General features: G+C 39.2%; 1 protein-coding gene across 2 annotated transcripts in view; it reads left to right on the top strand.

Annotated features, from left to right (window-relative positions):
* Positions 1–16,737, top strand: part of ELOVL6 (ELOVL fatty acid elongase 6) — a 135,588-nt gene that overhangs the window by 107,347 nt on the left and 11,504 nt on the right. For both annotated transcript variants that reach the window (XM_065877698.1, XM_065877697.1), the window contains one exon: positions 9,124–9,275. In XM_065877698.1, the coding sequence (XP_065733770.1) occupies positions 9,124–9,275 (152 nt within the window). The remainder of the gene's footprint in view (positions 1–9,123; positions 9,276–16,737) is intronic.

The raw sequence follows: 16,737 nt of genomic DNA, 5'->3' as shown, positions 1-16,737 counted from the left end.
TAGCCCTGATGGCGTGGAGGCTACTAGTCTTGCCAAGGAAGTGAAATTCCTGTATCTCAGATTAAAACATAATAACAGTGGCTCAAGTAACATAAAAGAAAATCCTGCCTATTTTATGAAATGGTGTGCAATCAATCAAAATTCTAAATTGAAACTAAACTGTTACAGTTCTAGAGCCAGGTATCATATTTCTTTGGGGGAATTCTAATTGAGATCCATTATGGCCCCAGTTGTCTTTATTCTTGTTATTATTTTTAATCTTGCCACTCTTCCTTACTCTCCACTCTGCCAGGCTGGTCTATATCAAGTTAGTTTTTCAAACTTGACCCAATATTTCTTTGCCTTGTCAGATACCTGGAATAAGTGTGTTATATCCAAGTTGCACACTCCCGATGCAAGGACTGTACCCTGCAGTATTCTCTAAGCAACAATTCAGATCCTTGAGCCTTCTTCTTCTTTTTTTTTTTTCCCCAACGCTTAGGTTTACAAGTTAAGGTAATAGACAGATACATCAGAAAGTGCATCAATACAAAACCATCCTACCAAACTTTTAATAAGAACATCTGTTTCAGACTGAAGTTTTCTGACTTATGAAGGGGATTCGTGATGGGTATGGAGAACAGTCATAGAGTACATGCCCGCCCTCTCTCTGTCAGGGAACCAAAGTATCGACTAAGATAGCTTCTTTCATGAAGTCTTTAGCTCTGATAGACTCCACATGCAACATGTAGCATTTACTTAGTCTGGGAGTTCATGAATATCATCCCATGTGATTCTGTGTAACAGTAGATACCATTACAAGAAATGCAGTGGAAGCTACTCCATATTTCAGGGTTTAAATGATATTTCTCCAGAGACTTTCTCTATCCTCCCATTCCTGTTCTAAACTAGGTTCAGCTTTTCTACTCAGGATTTGCCGTGTATCTCAGTTTCGATTATTTATTTCTGTTCCTTTTCATGGTTGTTGTTGGCTGTCTGATTCCCCTGTAGACTAAAAGCTCCATCTAATATATCTGATCTCTGAGAAGCAAAGGAGTTATTGTCTAAGTAACATTCAGACCTTTAAGGTATCTTTTTTTTTTTTTTTTTGCTGAGATATAGTTGATATACAACATTGTGTTAGTTTCAGGTGTACAGCATAGTGATTCAGTTTTGGGTTGTTTTTGTTTGTTTGCAGATTATATTCCATTACAGGTTATTACAAGATATTGGATATAATTCCCTAAGCTATACAGTAAACCCTGTTGCTTGTCTATTTTAGTGTATAGTAGTTTGTATCTGTTAAACCTATACTCCTAATTTATCACTCCCCACCTCCCACTTCCCTTTGGCAACCATAAGTTTGTTTTCTATGTCTGTGGAGATGTCTCTGTTTTGTATACAGAGTCGTTTGTATTATTTTTTAGATTCCACATAGAAATGATATTATATACCGTTTGTCTTTCTCTGACTTGTTTCACTAAGCATAATATTCTCTAGGTCCATTCATATTGCTGCAAATGGCAATATTGCATTCTTTTTTATGGCTAAGTAATACACAAGTGTGTGTGTGTGTGTGTGTGTGTGTACCACATCTTCTTAAGCCAGTCATCTGTTGATGGACACTTAGGTTGCCTCCATGTCTTGGCTGTTGTAAATAGCATCACTATGAACACTGGTGTTCATGTGTCTTTTCAAATTAGAGTCTTTGTTTTTTTCTGGATATATACCCACGAGTGGAATTGCTAGACCATAGGGTAGGTTCTACGTTTTTAATTTTTTAAGGAACCTCCATACTGCTTTTAAGGTATCATTTTTCTATTAACAAAAAACCCAAGGGTTATTTGATATCAGATTATAAATATTAGAAATGAGAATTTAAAATTGGGTTTCTAATAGCTCCTGAAAAAAAGCAATGCATGGATATTGTAAAACAAAATTCAAATAGGAATGATTGTTAACAGCTTGAATGGTTTTCTTCATAAATATTTTTATAACAGTTTGTGTATGCGTAATCTTTTAAAAATGTACACAAATTGGATCATACTATAGAATGTTCTCCTTATATTTTTCACTTAATCATCATTTACCCTGGAGCTCTTCTATGTCAGCACCCAAGGCAACTGTACCTGGTATATTTTATTGCTGTATTGTGTTCATTGTAATGTATTTAATAATTCTCATGTCAATTAGGACATTTACATTATGTCCTAACCATCTTTTTTGCTTTTTTTATTAATTTTTTAAAATTGAGGTAACATTGGTTCATAACACTATATGTTTCATGTGTACAATATTATATTTTTATTTCCATATACCCTACAGTGTGCTCACCACCAAAATTTTAATATCTATCACCCTAGAGTTGATGCCCTTTACCCAATTCACCCACCCCCTCTGGTAACCACTACTCTCTCTTCTACATCTATATATTTTTGTTTGGTTTGGTTTATTCATTTATCTTTGTTGTTAGTTTATTAGTTTCTTATATTCTACATATGAGTGAAACCATATGGTATTTGTCTTTCTCAGTCTGGCTTATTTCATTTAACTTAATACCCTCAAGGTCCATCCATGTTGTCCCAAATGGCAAGATTTCAAAAGATGTATGTATTTTTAATTTTGGTGTGTGTGTGTGTGTGTGTGTATAATGCAATTTTAGCCTCATGTTTCTTGATCCACAAGGAACTTCAAACTTTCTAATGGAGGTATGCAATTAAATATGCCAATCAAGATAGATGAGTCACACCTAGAAATGATCACTCTGTAAAAAGTGAAAATGTACACTCTGAATTGTTACTGGAGAAAGAGTACAGAAAGTAAATTTTTAAAAATTACCATGTATATCCCCATTTAACTGCTGATTTATTGGACAAAAATAACTTCACACTTTGATGGCTTGTTATATTATTATTGAAAAATATGTTTTTAGCAAAGACCAGACTAGACCAAACTAAAATAGACATTCTCTATTAGGGATACCTGTCATCAAGTGTGGAAAGGGTTGTCATTAGAGACATGATACTGATACGGAGATGCCATCATTCCCTGTCACAAGCATGGTAATTTTTTGGTTGTTGTTAAGTTGCTTTAACCTATTCTGGGATCATTGAGCATTCTTCCTATTCTGGAAACTGTCAGAGTCTAGGACAGTTGTCAGAGTCTAAAAGAGTCTAATGGCAGTTAAAGTTTGTTATCAGGAAAATCAGTGGCCTCTCCCATGTTTATAAAGAGTTGCTAATGTTAGATCAGCCATTCCCATGTTTTGACAACTGGCAAAATTTCACAAGTGTTTTCTTTTTTCTTTTTCTGATTATAGGATACAAGTGTAATGAAACGTTTTTGTTGCTCAATCCTGGAAGTAATTGCACCTTTGGTTATTGAGTTAGCAGGGAGTGGGGAGGGGGAAGGGGGTCAGTGTCGTTGGCACTTCATAATAAAAAGTCCTTGAGAAACCTTGTTTTGAGTCCAAAATACCTTACGTTTAAGTTGAGGGCCAAGAAGGGAGCAATGCTAAAGTGGTTTTATCAACTATTAGCGTTCATGCAGAAATAATTGAAAGTATTATTGATGATTTATACCCAAGGCTTTTTCTTCACAGGGCAGAATTCTGGAATTCTTATAGTCATTACTGAGGTATTCCACTTTGACTTCCAGATGGCACTAAAACTGGAAGGCTAGAATACAGAGTTATGCAACTTTTTCTCAAGTAAATACATAGTCAGACCTCATGGTCAGAGTATGGTTTTGAAAGAAGCTTAGCCATATCTCTCAAGCTTTTTTAGAAAGGACCCCAGTACTTACACCAGGAATTGTTCTGTCAGAATATGAAATTTGTTTATACAATACACATATATTTGTTTACTTACATGTTTACTGTCTCCTACAATGAGCTGTAGAGACTCTCGCTGACCCAGTGAGCACTATAATATCTGACACTCGGCGGATGTTGATGACATAGGTTTTTATTCAATAAATAAGTCAGTCTTTCTTCGCCAGTCCCAGTGCTAGTGTGTCATCCACGGGTTGATCAGGGATTAGTGTTGTATCTCAACCTCATACTAAAAAGTTGCAAGCTAGTACCATTGTGATTATTTATTCAATGTATAAATTGTAACCACCTATTTAAAAAATATCTTTTTTAACTTGTCAGTCTAATATCTGCTTGTTTAAAATAGTCAAACAGTGCAGAAATGCGTACGGTACGGAATAGAAGGTTCCCATCCCCACCCCCAGAGTATCACAGTAACGGTCCGATGGGCATTCTTGGCACTTCCTTGAGTACATCCGTGGCAAATGATTAATGATGACGAAACAGGGTTCTTCTGGACCAGAAATCCAGAACATCTGATAGAGAAGAAGCACCTCAGTTAATCAGGCTGTGATCTCCTCCAGATCTCCTTGCTGCACTATGTCTAACATAGCTGAAGGGGGCAGAGACATCCACGGCACCGTCCACCGAGCTCTTCCATTAACTGTTATAATCAAAAGTAGATTTGGGTAGGAAAAATGATGTATTTCTTTAAGAAAAAAAAAAAAGAAGATGCTCTTGTGACCTTAACAGCTAGAAAAGGGGTGTGATGCAGAAGGAGTCATCTGCCCTCATTAAACACAATGGCCCAGACTCTTGGCCTCTTTGAGGCCCTAGATATTTAGAATAACCTTTATCGTCTGATTGAAAGATAAATTTCATATGAACCAGATGCTTTTCTATATCAACAATCTCTCCCTCAACATGTTCTGTAGGAAATGCTCATTTCACATTCTACTGTGAACTTGCTATCACTTATTTTGTGAAAAGTTGGCTCATGAAATAAAACACTTAATAAACACTTAACAATACACCACTTAATAACAGGAATAATCATTAGTGCAAATCAACTTCTCAGTATATCAGTTTCCTTGACTTTCGATTAGGGATAATTAGACTTAACTGCTCTTACCCGATAAAGTGAGATGAGAGTTAAAAGTGATTTTCAACATTGAAGAACAGACCAAGTAAAGCAGCAATAATAACAATAAATAGTAATAAAATCATAATTGTACACTAAAAACTGTTTTATTCAGCACCTATATATTAGAGGCTCTATGCTAACTAAATACCTTACATATATGATTCTACAAAATTCATAGAACTAATTTATAAGTTAGGTATGATTATTATTTCAGATGAATAAAGACTTAGGCTAAGTAATTTTTCCAGTCATTAAACTAGCAAATGAGAGCACTGTGATTGACATTTGCAGCCCTAATCTATTGGTAGTGGCTTATAGTGGTTGGGAATGTTGATGCAATGTCCAGGCATGGCCAGAGAGTATGTCCGGATCGATTAGTAACATCCGCCAGAAGTATGGGTAAGGACGGGGCAGAGCGGAACATAAGCTGCATATTTGTCTCTTGCATCCCATCAAGATGATGTAACTTAGGAAGGAAAAAATGTTTGCTCCCTTTAAGTATCACAGTCTAAGGACCCTGTGCCCAGTTATAACAAAAAGCTGTATGGTTCCAAAGCGTACAGTGGCTGAGATGTGCCAGAGGCAGAGCTACTGGCTTCCCACAAATAACAATCATCCCACTGGCCAAGCAGCTCTCCGACGGCTCCCCAGCAGTAGCACTGTCACATCACAACAAAGCGCCTTTGCCCTCAGACACATAGGCCCAATGGCTGGCACTGAGGGTTTCCCTGAAAAATGCACTGTCCTCTGTTTTGAGTCAGCCTTATTGAGTCAGCCTTATTGTTCAGAGCTTAGGGAGTGAGGCTTATGTCCAGATATGGGACAATAATATGTGCTATGCTCTTGTTGCCAGCAATGTTGTGGGTCACCATGATACCTAAACTTTCAATTCTGCAGTGCTCTGAAATGACCTCCTCGTGCCCTAACCCTCAAAGTTTGGAGACGTATTTATGCCTAAGTCCAATACCACCTCCTCGGAAGTCTTCCAGCAGCAACCGCAGCAGCCAGGGTCAGTGTATCGATTCTTGTCACGCCAGCATCTAGAACATTGCCAATAAATATTTAACAAGTGAAAGGATTAATAGCTGTGCCGAAACTTAAGAAATTAGGTATAGTTAAACTACAATGAGTTTTGAGACTCAGGAAGATAAAAAGGTGGTAATTATTCCAAAGTTACTTTCCTTGGATCTATGCTGATCACGTGTGAAGCACACAGTCTAGCAGCAAAATATAGCAGAGGACGGGCTCAGCTTCCTGGGTGTGGTGGGCTTGACTCAGTGGGGAGAGACATGATCCCTACAATGTACTGATGGTTCAGAAGAGTCATAGGTCTGGGGCTAGGGAGCAGAGACTGATACATATTGAAAGTGTGTCATTTGTGTGTTTCTTTGCTTTTGGCTTGTACAAAAGTCACTGACATATCTCCCACTGGTCTATGAAAGGCAGATAACTGATACAGTAAGTAGTTCACCAGCAGTGTCTATGACTAGATGTATTGGGTTGGCCAAGATTTGATAGCTACCAAATGTCAACTAGTGTTCAAAAGTCTCTGGTGTGTTGTGTCTGCTGGGATGCTTTGGGATGTAAATAATAAAAAGCAAAACTCCAAATAGCTTATACAGTGAGGAAGTTTTATCCCCAAAACAAGAACTCTTGTGATGGGGTCACTGAAAGATGGGTTAACTCAGCAGCTCGGTCACATCTTGAAGGAATACTTTGCCATCCTCTCTGACTTAGCTTTGTCCTCAAGGTAGCTCCCTCGGTTGCGAGATGGCTGCTGCACTTCCAAGCAACACATGGGAATGAGTAAGGAAACCTTTCCCTAAAAGGCCCCCAGCAGCCCTCTCCTCACATCCCATTGGCTAGAATTGGGTCAGTGCCCATCTTAACAAACCACTGGTAAGGGAATTGGGATTACTAGAACTTGCTTAGGTGATTAGGATCTACTCCTAAGTTGCAGATAAGGTCACCTTCCTTAGGGGAATCATGAGTTGGGAGAACCTGGACCAAATCAGGGTTCTTTTAACACGGAGAAGGAGAAAGGGACTTGGCCCTTGAATAGGCAGCCAACAGTGTCTGCTCTGTATGCTCAGTGGACATGCCATAGCCCTACTTCCATAATACCTTCCAGCAGCAAGTCAGTCCCCAGTTAGCTAATAATCTTAATTTGGTGATGGTGGCAACTTTTCATACGAAAATTTAGCCATCATCTGGTGAGGTAAAGACAAACCATGAAAAATCAATTCAGCTAAGATGGTAAAATCTCCATTACCTGACGTTACCAATGAAATCCACCTCCCCGTTCCCAAATTGGGGCAGTTTATTGACCATAAAGGCTTAGGTCATTCCAGCAGGAGGGGACATTTCTCTGAGATACGAAAGTGAGAAGGAACAGCCTTCAAGTGAACATGGGGGAAAAAAGCTCCCTAAGAAGAGGAAAAGGCAGAAAACTGAAAGGATCAGAAAGTGCTGGAATGACTGGCTCACAGTGAGTGGGAAGAGAACGGCAGGAAGGAAGGTGCAAAGGGGGGAAGGAGAGGCCATTCAGAGCCTTGCAGGTCCCACGAAGGAGCTGGGGGTTACATTCTACGTGCAGCGGGGAGACACTGAAGGATTAAACAGGATCTACAAATGTAAAATCATGCCAATAATCCTAGGCAGGATTGTTTTATACATTGGAAAGAGTAACTCTGTTTAACGTAGGCCGTATGTCATTAGAGAAGCTACTCACCGAATCCCCACTTAACAGGCAGTTGCCAGGAATTCAACTTCATTACCTTGGTTCTGTGCAGAGTTGACCTTTAGTTTGCGCTGGTGGATGCACATCTGTGGACGGGGTAGCCTAGTGGAATGACTTAGTCGGGAGTGGCACTTAAGGCATTTTAAATGAATGATATTGCCTCTGAAAGGAAATAAAACTCCTGTTTCCCTGTTGGGTGAGGCTGCTGCTCATTTCATTAGCTGTTCGCTAGTTTATCTCTTGACTGTTTTTAATTTAATTTTCCTTTTTTAATTGGAGCATAGTTGAGTTACAATGTTATGTTAGTTTCTGGGGTACAGCAAAGTGATTCCGTTATACACACACAGATATTATTCCTTTTCATAGTCTTTTCCAATATGGTTTATTATAAGATACTGAATATAGTTCCCTGTGCTATACAGTAGGAGCTTGGTGTTTATTTTATATACAGCAGTGTGTATCTATCTGCTAATCCCAAACTCCTCATTTATCTATCCCTCCCCCACCCCCTTTTCCCCTTTGGTAACCATAAATTTGTTTTCTATGCTAACTGACTTTTAGAACCTAAAAAGGGAATGCTGCCAGAAATAGGATGGGTAAACACACTCCCCCCATGGTCAGCCAGCTCTCCTTTCAGTCATACGTGCGGCTTGTGAACTCTGGGACACACGCGTACAGGGTTCACTACGTGACGGACGTTGCCTGTTCCAGTTGCCAAGTCCTTTCATACTTCATGTTACATCATTGAGCTCAGCACACTCCAGAGCTCTCCTGCTTCCTTAGCCGTTCCTTGATAACAAGTCCATATGTCAGTTTTCTTTTCAACAATCTCACTTTTTCAACAATCTTTGAGCACCTATGCCTATGTAGAGGCAAATACAATACAGGGCATTGAAGGACAGTGTTGGAGCAGTGTCAGTGAATGGTTATGGGAGCTCAGGGGAGTGAACCTGGGTGGACTTCGGTGGGTGGAGGGGGGGTTCTGAGAGCAGAGCTAAGCCTTCTTCCTCTGGTTCTGTGAGAAAGATGGATTAGAGAGAGAGATTCAGGGAACAGAGCCAGGCGATTTGGAGAATGATTGGACAAAGGACAGAACTGAGATAATTCCAGGAGTTTTCAGCCAACCCCATCTCATCCCAAGGGATAGTTCTCAAGCTGAAACACAAAGGTTATCAGAGTTCTTGAGATCCTGCCCTGCATCCATTCCCCTTTTCCATGACCTCTTTTTGGAACACTGGTGCAGAATAAGTGGCATGGCCTTCAGAAGAAAGCACTGAGGAGTTTTCCTACTCTTGTTTACAAAACATTTTTAAATGCTTCTGGGTAAATGCAAATGACTGTGATGCCTCTCTACCTATTTCCTGCCAATGGCAGTCTTCTAAGAATGGTTAATGTCAGATGTGAAATTATTTTCCTGAATGTTGTTTCTTTTCTCTTTTCATTATGAAGTATATTCGGTGCTCTTCGAACTGGTGCTTATATGGTGTACATTTTGATGACCAAAGGCCTGAAGCATTCAGTTTGTGACCAGGGTTTTTACAATGGACCTGTCAGCAAATTCTGGGCTTATGCATTTGTGCTAAGTAAAGCACCCGAACTAGGTGAGTGTCTTCTCTCCTTACATTTCCTCCCCCAAACCCCCACCCCTTTGTAGCTACACACCCGCAATATTTATAGAAAAACGAACAAAGAAATAATTTAAGGTCCTGTTTTACTGGCTGCAGGAAAGTTACAATGAATGAATTTGCGTTCTTGACTAACTTCCACTGTTTTTTTTTCTCTCCCCTCCTTCCCTCCTTTTAAATAATTGTACATTGAATATGAAGAGCAGAATAGTTTACATAGAACATGCACGTATCCAAGCCTTCCTGAAAACACTTGCAGAGGCTTGTAACATCTACCCAGCCCCTTCTCTGAGGCCATTAACAGCTGAGCTAGTATTAGAATATTGGGAAAAGTTAGCCACACAGCTATTTCCCAGTCCCACATCGAAGTGTAATTTCAGCTCTGGAGTTTGGACGCAGACTAGGAAATTCAACTTCTTGTTTGGGTATCCTCATGTTCTCATTAACGAAATATTAAGGGTTAGTTTCTGGTGTTGTTTAATTTTAATCATCAAAGAAGTAGGCCTTAGGGAAATGTAGTTCATCTTCTAGAAATTAATCCAAAATACTGGGGCTAGAAATTAATCCAATATCTATATATGTAGATTCCTAAGGTTTTTCCTTTAACTCTTTAATAGTCAATATAAGTGTGGCACAAGTTAGCAGAAACAGTGAAAAATTAAGTAGCAAGTGTTTGACACAGACACGGTTCCCCAGGAAAATCTCTCTATTGCCAGAGAAAGGGACCACCTGTGATAATAAGCTCTGAGTTCATCCATGAGCAGCGCTGGCCAGCATCTCACAAACTGGTACATATCCTTAGGGGACGCCTGTCCATCCTCTGGGTTTCTTAATGTTTTATCTGGAATTAAGAATTGGCTTATTTCGTTCAAAATTTTTATTTATAGATTGTGTTCCGTCTCCTGTTGCTCCTAAAAAGGGGGTTAGAGGTTGTAATTTCACTATAAGTCACCTGCAGTATTAGCTATCAAGTCTTTCTGAAAGGTGCCCCTAGTTTGCATCTGTGTCTGTTCACGATGGATATGACGTGTCTCCCATGTGTGCATCTGCCACCTATAGCCACTCTCCGCCGCAGGCTGTAACCTGATGCCTACAGAGTGCTGACAGTTGGTTTGAACTGTTGGTTTGACCACTGTCTTCCCAGGTCAAAGACAAAGGAAGAGCAGCGGGGGGAAAAAACTTCAGCGCTCACACACAGAGCCTATGAAAACAGTCTTGTAAAATGTGAAATGCATTAGTATGGATTCATTCATTTATTCCTTTAATAAATTTTTTAAATTTATTTTTCATTGAAAAATAAGTAGTTGATTTAAAATGTTGTGTTAATTTCTGCTATACAGCAAAGTGATTTAGTTATACATACCTAAACATTCTTTTTTTATATATTCTTTTCCATTATGGTTTATCACAGGATTTTAAATATAGTTCCCTGTGCTATACAATAGGACCTCATTTTTTATCCATTCTATATATAATAGTTTGCATCTGCTAACCCCAAACTCGCACTCCATCCTTCCCCCGCCCACCCCTTCCTCTTGGCAACCACAAGTCTGTTCTCTATGTCTGTGAGTCTGTTTCTGTTTCGTAGATAAGTTCAGTTGTGTTATATTTTAGATTCTACATATAAGTGATATCATATGGTATTTCTTTCTCTTTCTGACTTTCTTCACTTAGTATGATAATCTCTAGTCGCATCCATGTTGCTGGAAACGGCAATATTTTGTTCTTTTTTATGGCTGAGTAGTATTCCATTGTATATACGTACCACATCTTCTTTATCTGTTCATCTGTTGATGGACATTTAGGTTGTTACCACGTCTTGGCTATTGTGAATAGTGCTGCTATGAACATAGGCATGCATGTATCTTTTTGAATTATAGTTTTGTCTGAATATATGCCCAAGAGTGGGATTGCTGGATCATATGGTAGCTCTATTTTTAGTTTTTTAAGGAACTTCCATACTGTTCTCCATAATGGCTGTACCAATTTACATTCCCACCAACAGTGTAGGAGGGTTCCCTTTTGTCCACATACTCTCCAGCATTTGTTATTTATAGACTTTTTAATTATGGCCATTCTGACTGGTATGAGGTGGTACCTCATTGCAGTTTCAATTTGCATTTCTCTAATAATTAGCGGTGTTGAGCATCTTTTCATGTGCCTGTTGGTCATCTGTATGTCTTCTTTGGAGAAATGTCTATTTACATCTTCTGCCCATTTTTCAATTGGGTTGTTTTTTTGTTGTTGAGTTGTATGAGCTCTTGGTATATTTTGGAGATTAAGCCCTTGATGGTCACATCGTTTGCAAATATTTTCTCCCAGTCTGTAGGTTGTCTTTTCGTTCTGTTTATGGTTTCCTTTGCTGTGCAAAAGCTTGTAAGTTTGATTAGGTCCCATTTGTTTATTTTTGCTTTTATTTCTATTGCCTTGGGAGACTGACCTAAGAAAATATTGGTAAGATTTATGACAGAGAATGTTTTGCCTAAGTTTTATGGTGTCATGTCTTATATTTACGTCTTTAAGCCATTTTGAGTTTATTTTTGTGTATGGTGAGAGGGTGTGTTCTAACTTCATTGATTTACATGTGGCTGTCCAACTTCCCCACACCCCTTCCCATTGTATATTCTTGCCTCATTTTCAAAGATTAGTTGACCATAGGTGTGTGGGTCCTTTAATAAATTTATATTAAGCACCTACCATGGGCCAGGCATTTAAAACATTGAAATGGAATTGCTACTTTATCAAAAAAAGAAATTTATAATATGAATTTAATGAACCAGGCCCCCAGGCAACTATTTTTAGTATTTGAATTAGGACCACTAGCTGCAACGTCTTAGGCCAGAGAAGTGTTTTTCAGACTTGGAGCTACAGACAATGCCTAAAAGTCTACAGATGTGTTTTTTAGGAATTTCAAAATTCTATGAGGATATTTTAATTTTGTGTCTTCATGTATGAATAAAAGAAAAGATTGTCTCGCCAGCTACATTTCTCATAGTGATTCTTTCTTCATTTAGAGTCATAGAGTCTCTGAGTCAGATCACTTTTTCTGAAACTGGTGTTGGTCTGAGAACGTGAGCATGTATTTTTTCTCTTGGGTTTTTGTGACGTTTCCTTTAAAATAAATTCATACATTATTAAAGTTAGAGAATTATTCAAACTGAGAGATATCATATCCCCTTGACCCCTATACTTTATTCTGTATAATAAGTATCCTTATGAATCCCCCCTGTGTTTTTGATGAAGAATTGACTACAGATACGTGAATACAGTAAATGCATGAAACTTGACTCCCCTTACATACCACCCCTGAGCACCTTTAAAATTTCCACCTCCCTACCCTCAACAAGTACTTTTTTTTTTAAATCAGAAAAGGTGCCTCTATGCTTCTGGCCTTTAAGCCTCAAATTGCAAAGGAGCTACTTCAGTCTTTGCTTCTAGAAGTGCCTTTCCCTGCCAGGACTGCTTGTCTGTGTTCTGAGTTTTACTCAGTTGTGTTTGAGGGACTTGAAAATAAAATAGTCCCTTCTGCTTTTTGAAGGAATAACGTATTGAAGAGCCACCCAACCCATTCATAGTGGTCATTTTCCTTCAAAGACGTAAGTAGCCCTGTGCTGTCTGTCCTCCCAGCTTCCACGCCAGATGGACACCAACGTCTTAAGGTGGTGGACAAGTTAGGATTCCTGGATGAGCACTGTTAGTGCATCACTCAGAGGTACTTGTGCTGTAATCCTGTCTTGTTGGAGTGTTGTTGGTCCTGAGGATGTTAGTGAATCACCTGTCTTAACTAATCTAGGCCCGAACATGCCACTCCCTCCTGCCCCCATGTAGACCTTGTAATTGGACACAATTCTGTTCCCTCTTGAGCCCAAAGGAGCTGTACTCTAGTCCCCTGTGCCACTGGCTTGATCATTGCTTTCCCTGGAGAAGCCTCATTCACCACAATAGTTTATAGGTTGGATATCAAACAATCCATTCCTTCACACTTCACACGTGGGATTGAAGTGTTGACAATGGGCTGAAGAGCTGAAAAAAAATTAAATCCCAAGCTTGACACAGCTCAAAAATAATGAGGCTAGTGTGACACCAATTCTTCATGTAATTTCAGGTCTGATATTTTCATGGTCTGAGTACTCTTTTTCATTTCTAAAATATGACTTATTCTCTTTCAAATATCCTGGATCTTACTTGATAGCAGTCTTCCCAAAGTAAACTGCTGAATCAAAACAGATCCAAAAATCAGTTCACCTAATTTAGTGAACATGTGTGCTTGGATGGTTTTTTGTTCGTTTGAGAAGTTAAATTCCTTCCCTGTTTTTCACTCTTAGAAAACTTTGTCACTACTATTTAATCAAGAAAGCTTTATGCATTTGGATTACTTAGAACTTTTCTTATTTTTAGGTCCCCAGTTCTTCTTTTCAATTCTCTAAGATTCTGGACTCCCTATGTGTACCAGAAAGAAAAGGTCTTGTGAGAAAAAAGCACAGTTCTTCAGTGTTCAACACTGAAACTCTATTCCCCCCCCAAAACCTGCATGCCTGCAGTTTTCACTGAAGTAGTTTTTTATTGTGGCAAAACATACATAAGCTTTGCCATTTCTAAGTGTACAAGGCTGCAGCATTAAGGACGTTTGCAATGTTGTGCAACCATCACCACCATCCATCTCCAGCACTTCTATCTTCCCCAACGGAAAACTCTGTGCCTGTTAAACACTAACATTCCCCCTTCACTAGACTCTTAATAGCGAGAAGGGCTTTCTGTTTCAGCAGAGAACAATGAGCTCATTTCAGTGAATTCCAGGGCTACAGTCTACTAGAATAAGTAAGGGGAAGAGAGCCACCAACCTGCTTTGTGTGCCAAAATCTTTGAGTGACTACTGTTTGAATTATATTAAAACCTGCTGAGATTTTGTTTTGTTAGAACTTGGAAACATCTGCTCTGAGTCTAGGTCCTTGCTCAGTTGAGCTTGTCATTGTTTTTGAAACTCTGACTCAGCAGAGCTCCACCTAACTCTCAGAAGAGAGGGGCACAGCCATCTGTAACAAACCACACACACAGTGGGCTCCCCATCTCGGTGGCCATGCATGCCCTGTGGCTTCTAAATGCTCATGAACTTCTCCAGAGCTGCACACAGGGCTACACTTAATAGCACATGGGCAGAAGGCATAGTTCAGGAGGAACACTTAGGTATGTGATCACCAGGTCCTGCCTGCAGTCTGGCTCTTGATGGAAAATAGCTGAACCAAAGGTTAGAGAGACTTGTAAAGAACATGAGCCAGAGGAAGCTAAGATATGGGACACGGCCGAAACGTTCATGAGTCAGAAGTCCCACTGCTTACACTTGGCCAAAATACTTTCCATAATGCTAACAGGACCTTTGGCCAAGAAAGATTGGTTGGCCAACATTGCGTCCACAGTCCCTATCTTTTGTTTGTATTTCTAGGTCACTCTGTAGCTTTTGACAGGCCTGGAAGTGCCATCCTCTTGGTGTAACTGGCTCATGACAAATTAAATGGGTTATTAAGTTGTTTTCCCCAGAGGAAAAATAATTCATAACTGCCAGAGTTGCGTGAGTGTAGCATCTCAGCTGCGATATCAAAAGAACCATGAGAGGTCTTGGGGAGCTCTTTCTGGAACCCCACCCAAGGAAAGCTTCCTCTCACCCAAGGAAAACTACCCTTCTCTGGGTTGGTGGCCTGCTTGGGGACAGTAATCTTGATATGGCATTGGAATGCTACTCCTGAGAGGCTCAGGGCCATTACCGGAAGATCCTCATCTTCTTTACTCCATCTATCATCCTGCATATCTGTTCTGAGAAAAATTCTTATGCATATCTAAATTAATTTCATTTTGAAGATCTCATGACATGTCCTTTGCCCCCACCTCCCCATATTAAATGGAAACACCTAGTGTGTCTCAGATCAAGCCTGAGACCACCCCCCCGACTCAGACAGGAAAAACACAAAGCTATGTTCAATTCCAGATTTGTAGCTTCTATGTTAGCCCATTCTAATATGGTCTGTGCTTTGTCCCCTACCACTCTTCCCACACTGAAATCGTTCTTTAGACAATAAAGTTTTACATAAAAGTGGTGATAAGAGTTAAAACTAAATCTAAAGAGTTTAAAAGGATAAAATGCTCATTACTTTAAGGCAAATAACTTTTATTACAATATGTTTGAATATTGTACAGGATTTATATTTGTTGTAGTTAATACTTAGAGACTCATAAAAAAAATCTCAATTACGAATGAATAAATTTGTTTTTAACATACAGTTCCTTGGACTTCTACCTTCTTTCCACTGGGAACAAAGGTAGCCTGGAACTACTGTGTCTACGTTATAGTCCATAGAAGGAAGGGGAGGCGCAGAGTAGTAATTACACAGAAGTAGTGGATCTTTGACAAGCACACAAAAATAGCACAGTTTAACATGAGTAAGTAGACCCCAGGTCTCCTAACACTAGTTGTGTCCCTTAAGCATACAAGTGAGAGTTACTATCACCATTGATCGTTATTAGTCTGTCTGACATTTACAGGCTTAATATGTTAGGCATCTCATAATAGAGAAGAGGACTTCAAAGAAAATTTTATAAGAGGTTCAGAAATGCAGCAGCTGGAAATTTTCCTTTTCTGTTCTAAACAAATAATAATGTTGGGGTATTTTGTTTGTTTTTTGTTTTTTTTCATATTCCCTAGGTAGCAGCTGACTTTATTTTTTATTGAAGAAGAGCTGATTTACAGTCTTGTGTTAGTTTCAGGTATACACAAAGCGATTCAGCTATTTTTTTTCCAGATTTTTTTCCATTATAGGTTATTACAAGATACTGAATATAGTTCCCTGTGCTATACAGTAAATCTTTATTGTTTACCTAACTTATCCCTCGCCCTGCCCCCACTTTCCCCTTTGGTAACCATAAGTTTGTTTTGTATGTCTGTGAGTCTGTTTTTGTTTTGTAAATGAACTCATTTGCATATATTTTAGATTCCACGTGTAAGTGATAGCATATAATATTTGTCTTTGACTTCACTTAGTGTGGTATTCTCTAGGTCCATCCATGTTGTTGCAAACGGCAATATTTCATTCCTTTTTATGGCTGAGTAATATGCCATTGCATATATACACCACATCTTCTTTACCCATTTCATCTGTTGATGGACACTTGGGTTGCTTATAGTGCGGCTATCGACACTGGGGTGCGTGTATCTTTTCGAATTAGAGCTTTTGTCTTTTCAGGATGTATGCCCAGGAGCGAAATTCCTGGGTCATATGGTAGCTCTGTTTTTTTTCTTTTTTTAAATATTTATTTATTCGGTTGCGCCGGGTCTTAGTTGTGGCAGACAGGCTCCTTAGTTGTGGCATGCAAACTCTTAGCTGCGGCATGCATGTGTGATCTAGTTCCCTGACCAGGGATCGAACCCAGGCCCCCTGCACTGGGAGCG

Source organism: Phocoena phocoena, chromosome 5 (genome assembly GCF_963924675.1).
Source record: "Phocoena phocoena chromosome 5, mPhoPho1.1, whole genome shotgun sequence".
Classification (NCBI taxonomy): Eukaryota; Metazoa; Chordata; class Mammalia; order Artiodactyla; family Phocoenidae; genus Phocoena; species Phocoena phocoena.
This window is presented reverse-complemented; position numbering and strand designations above follow the sequence as displayed.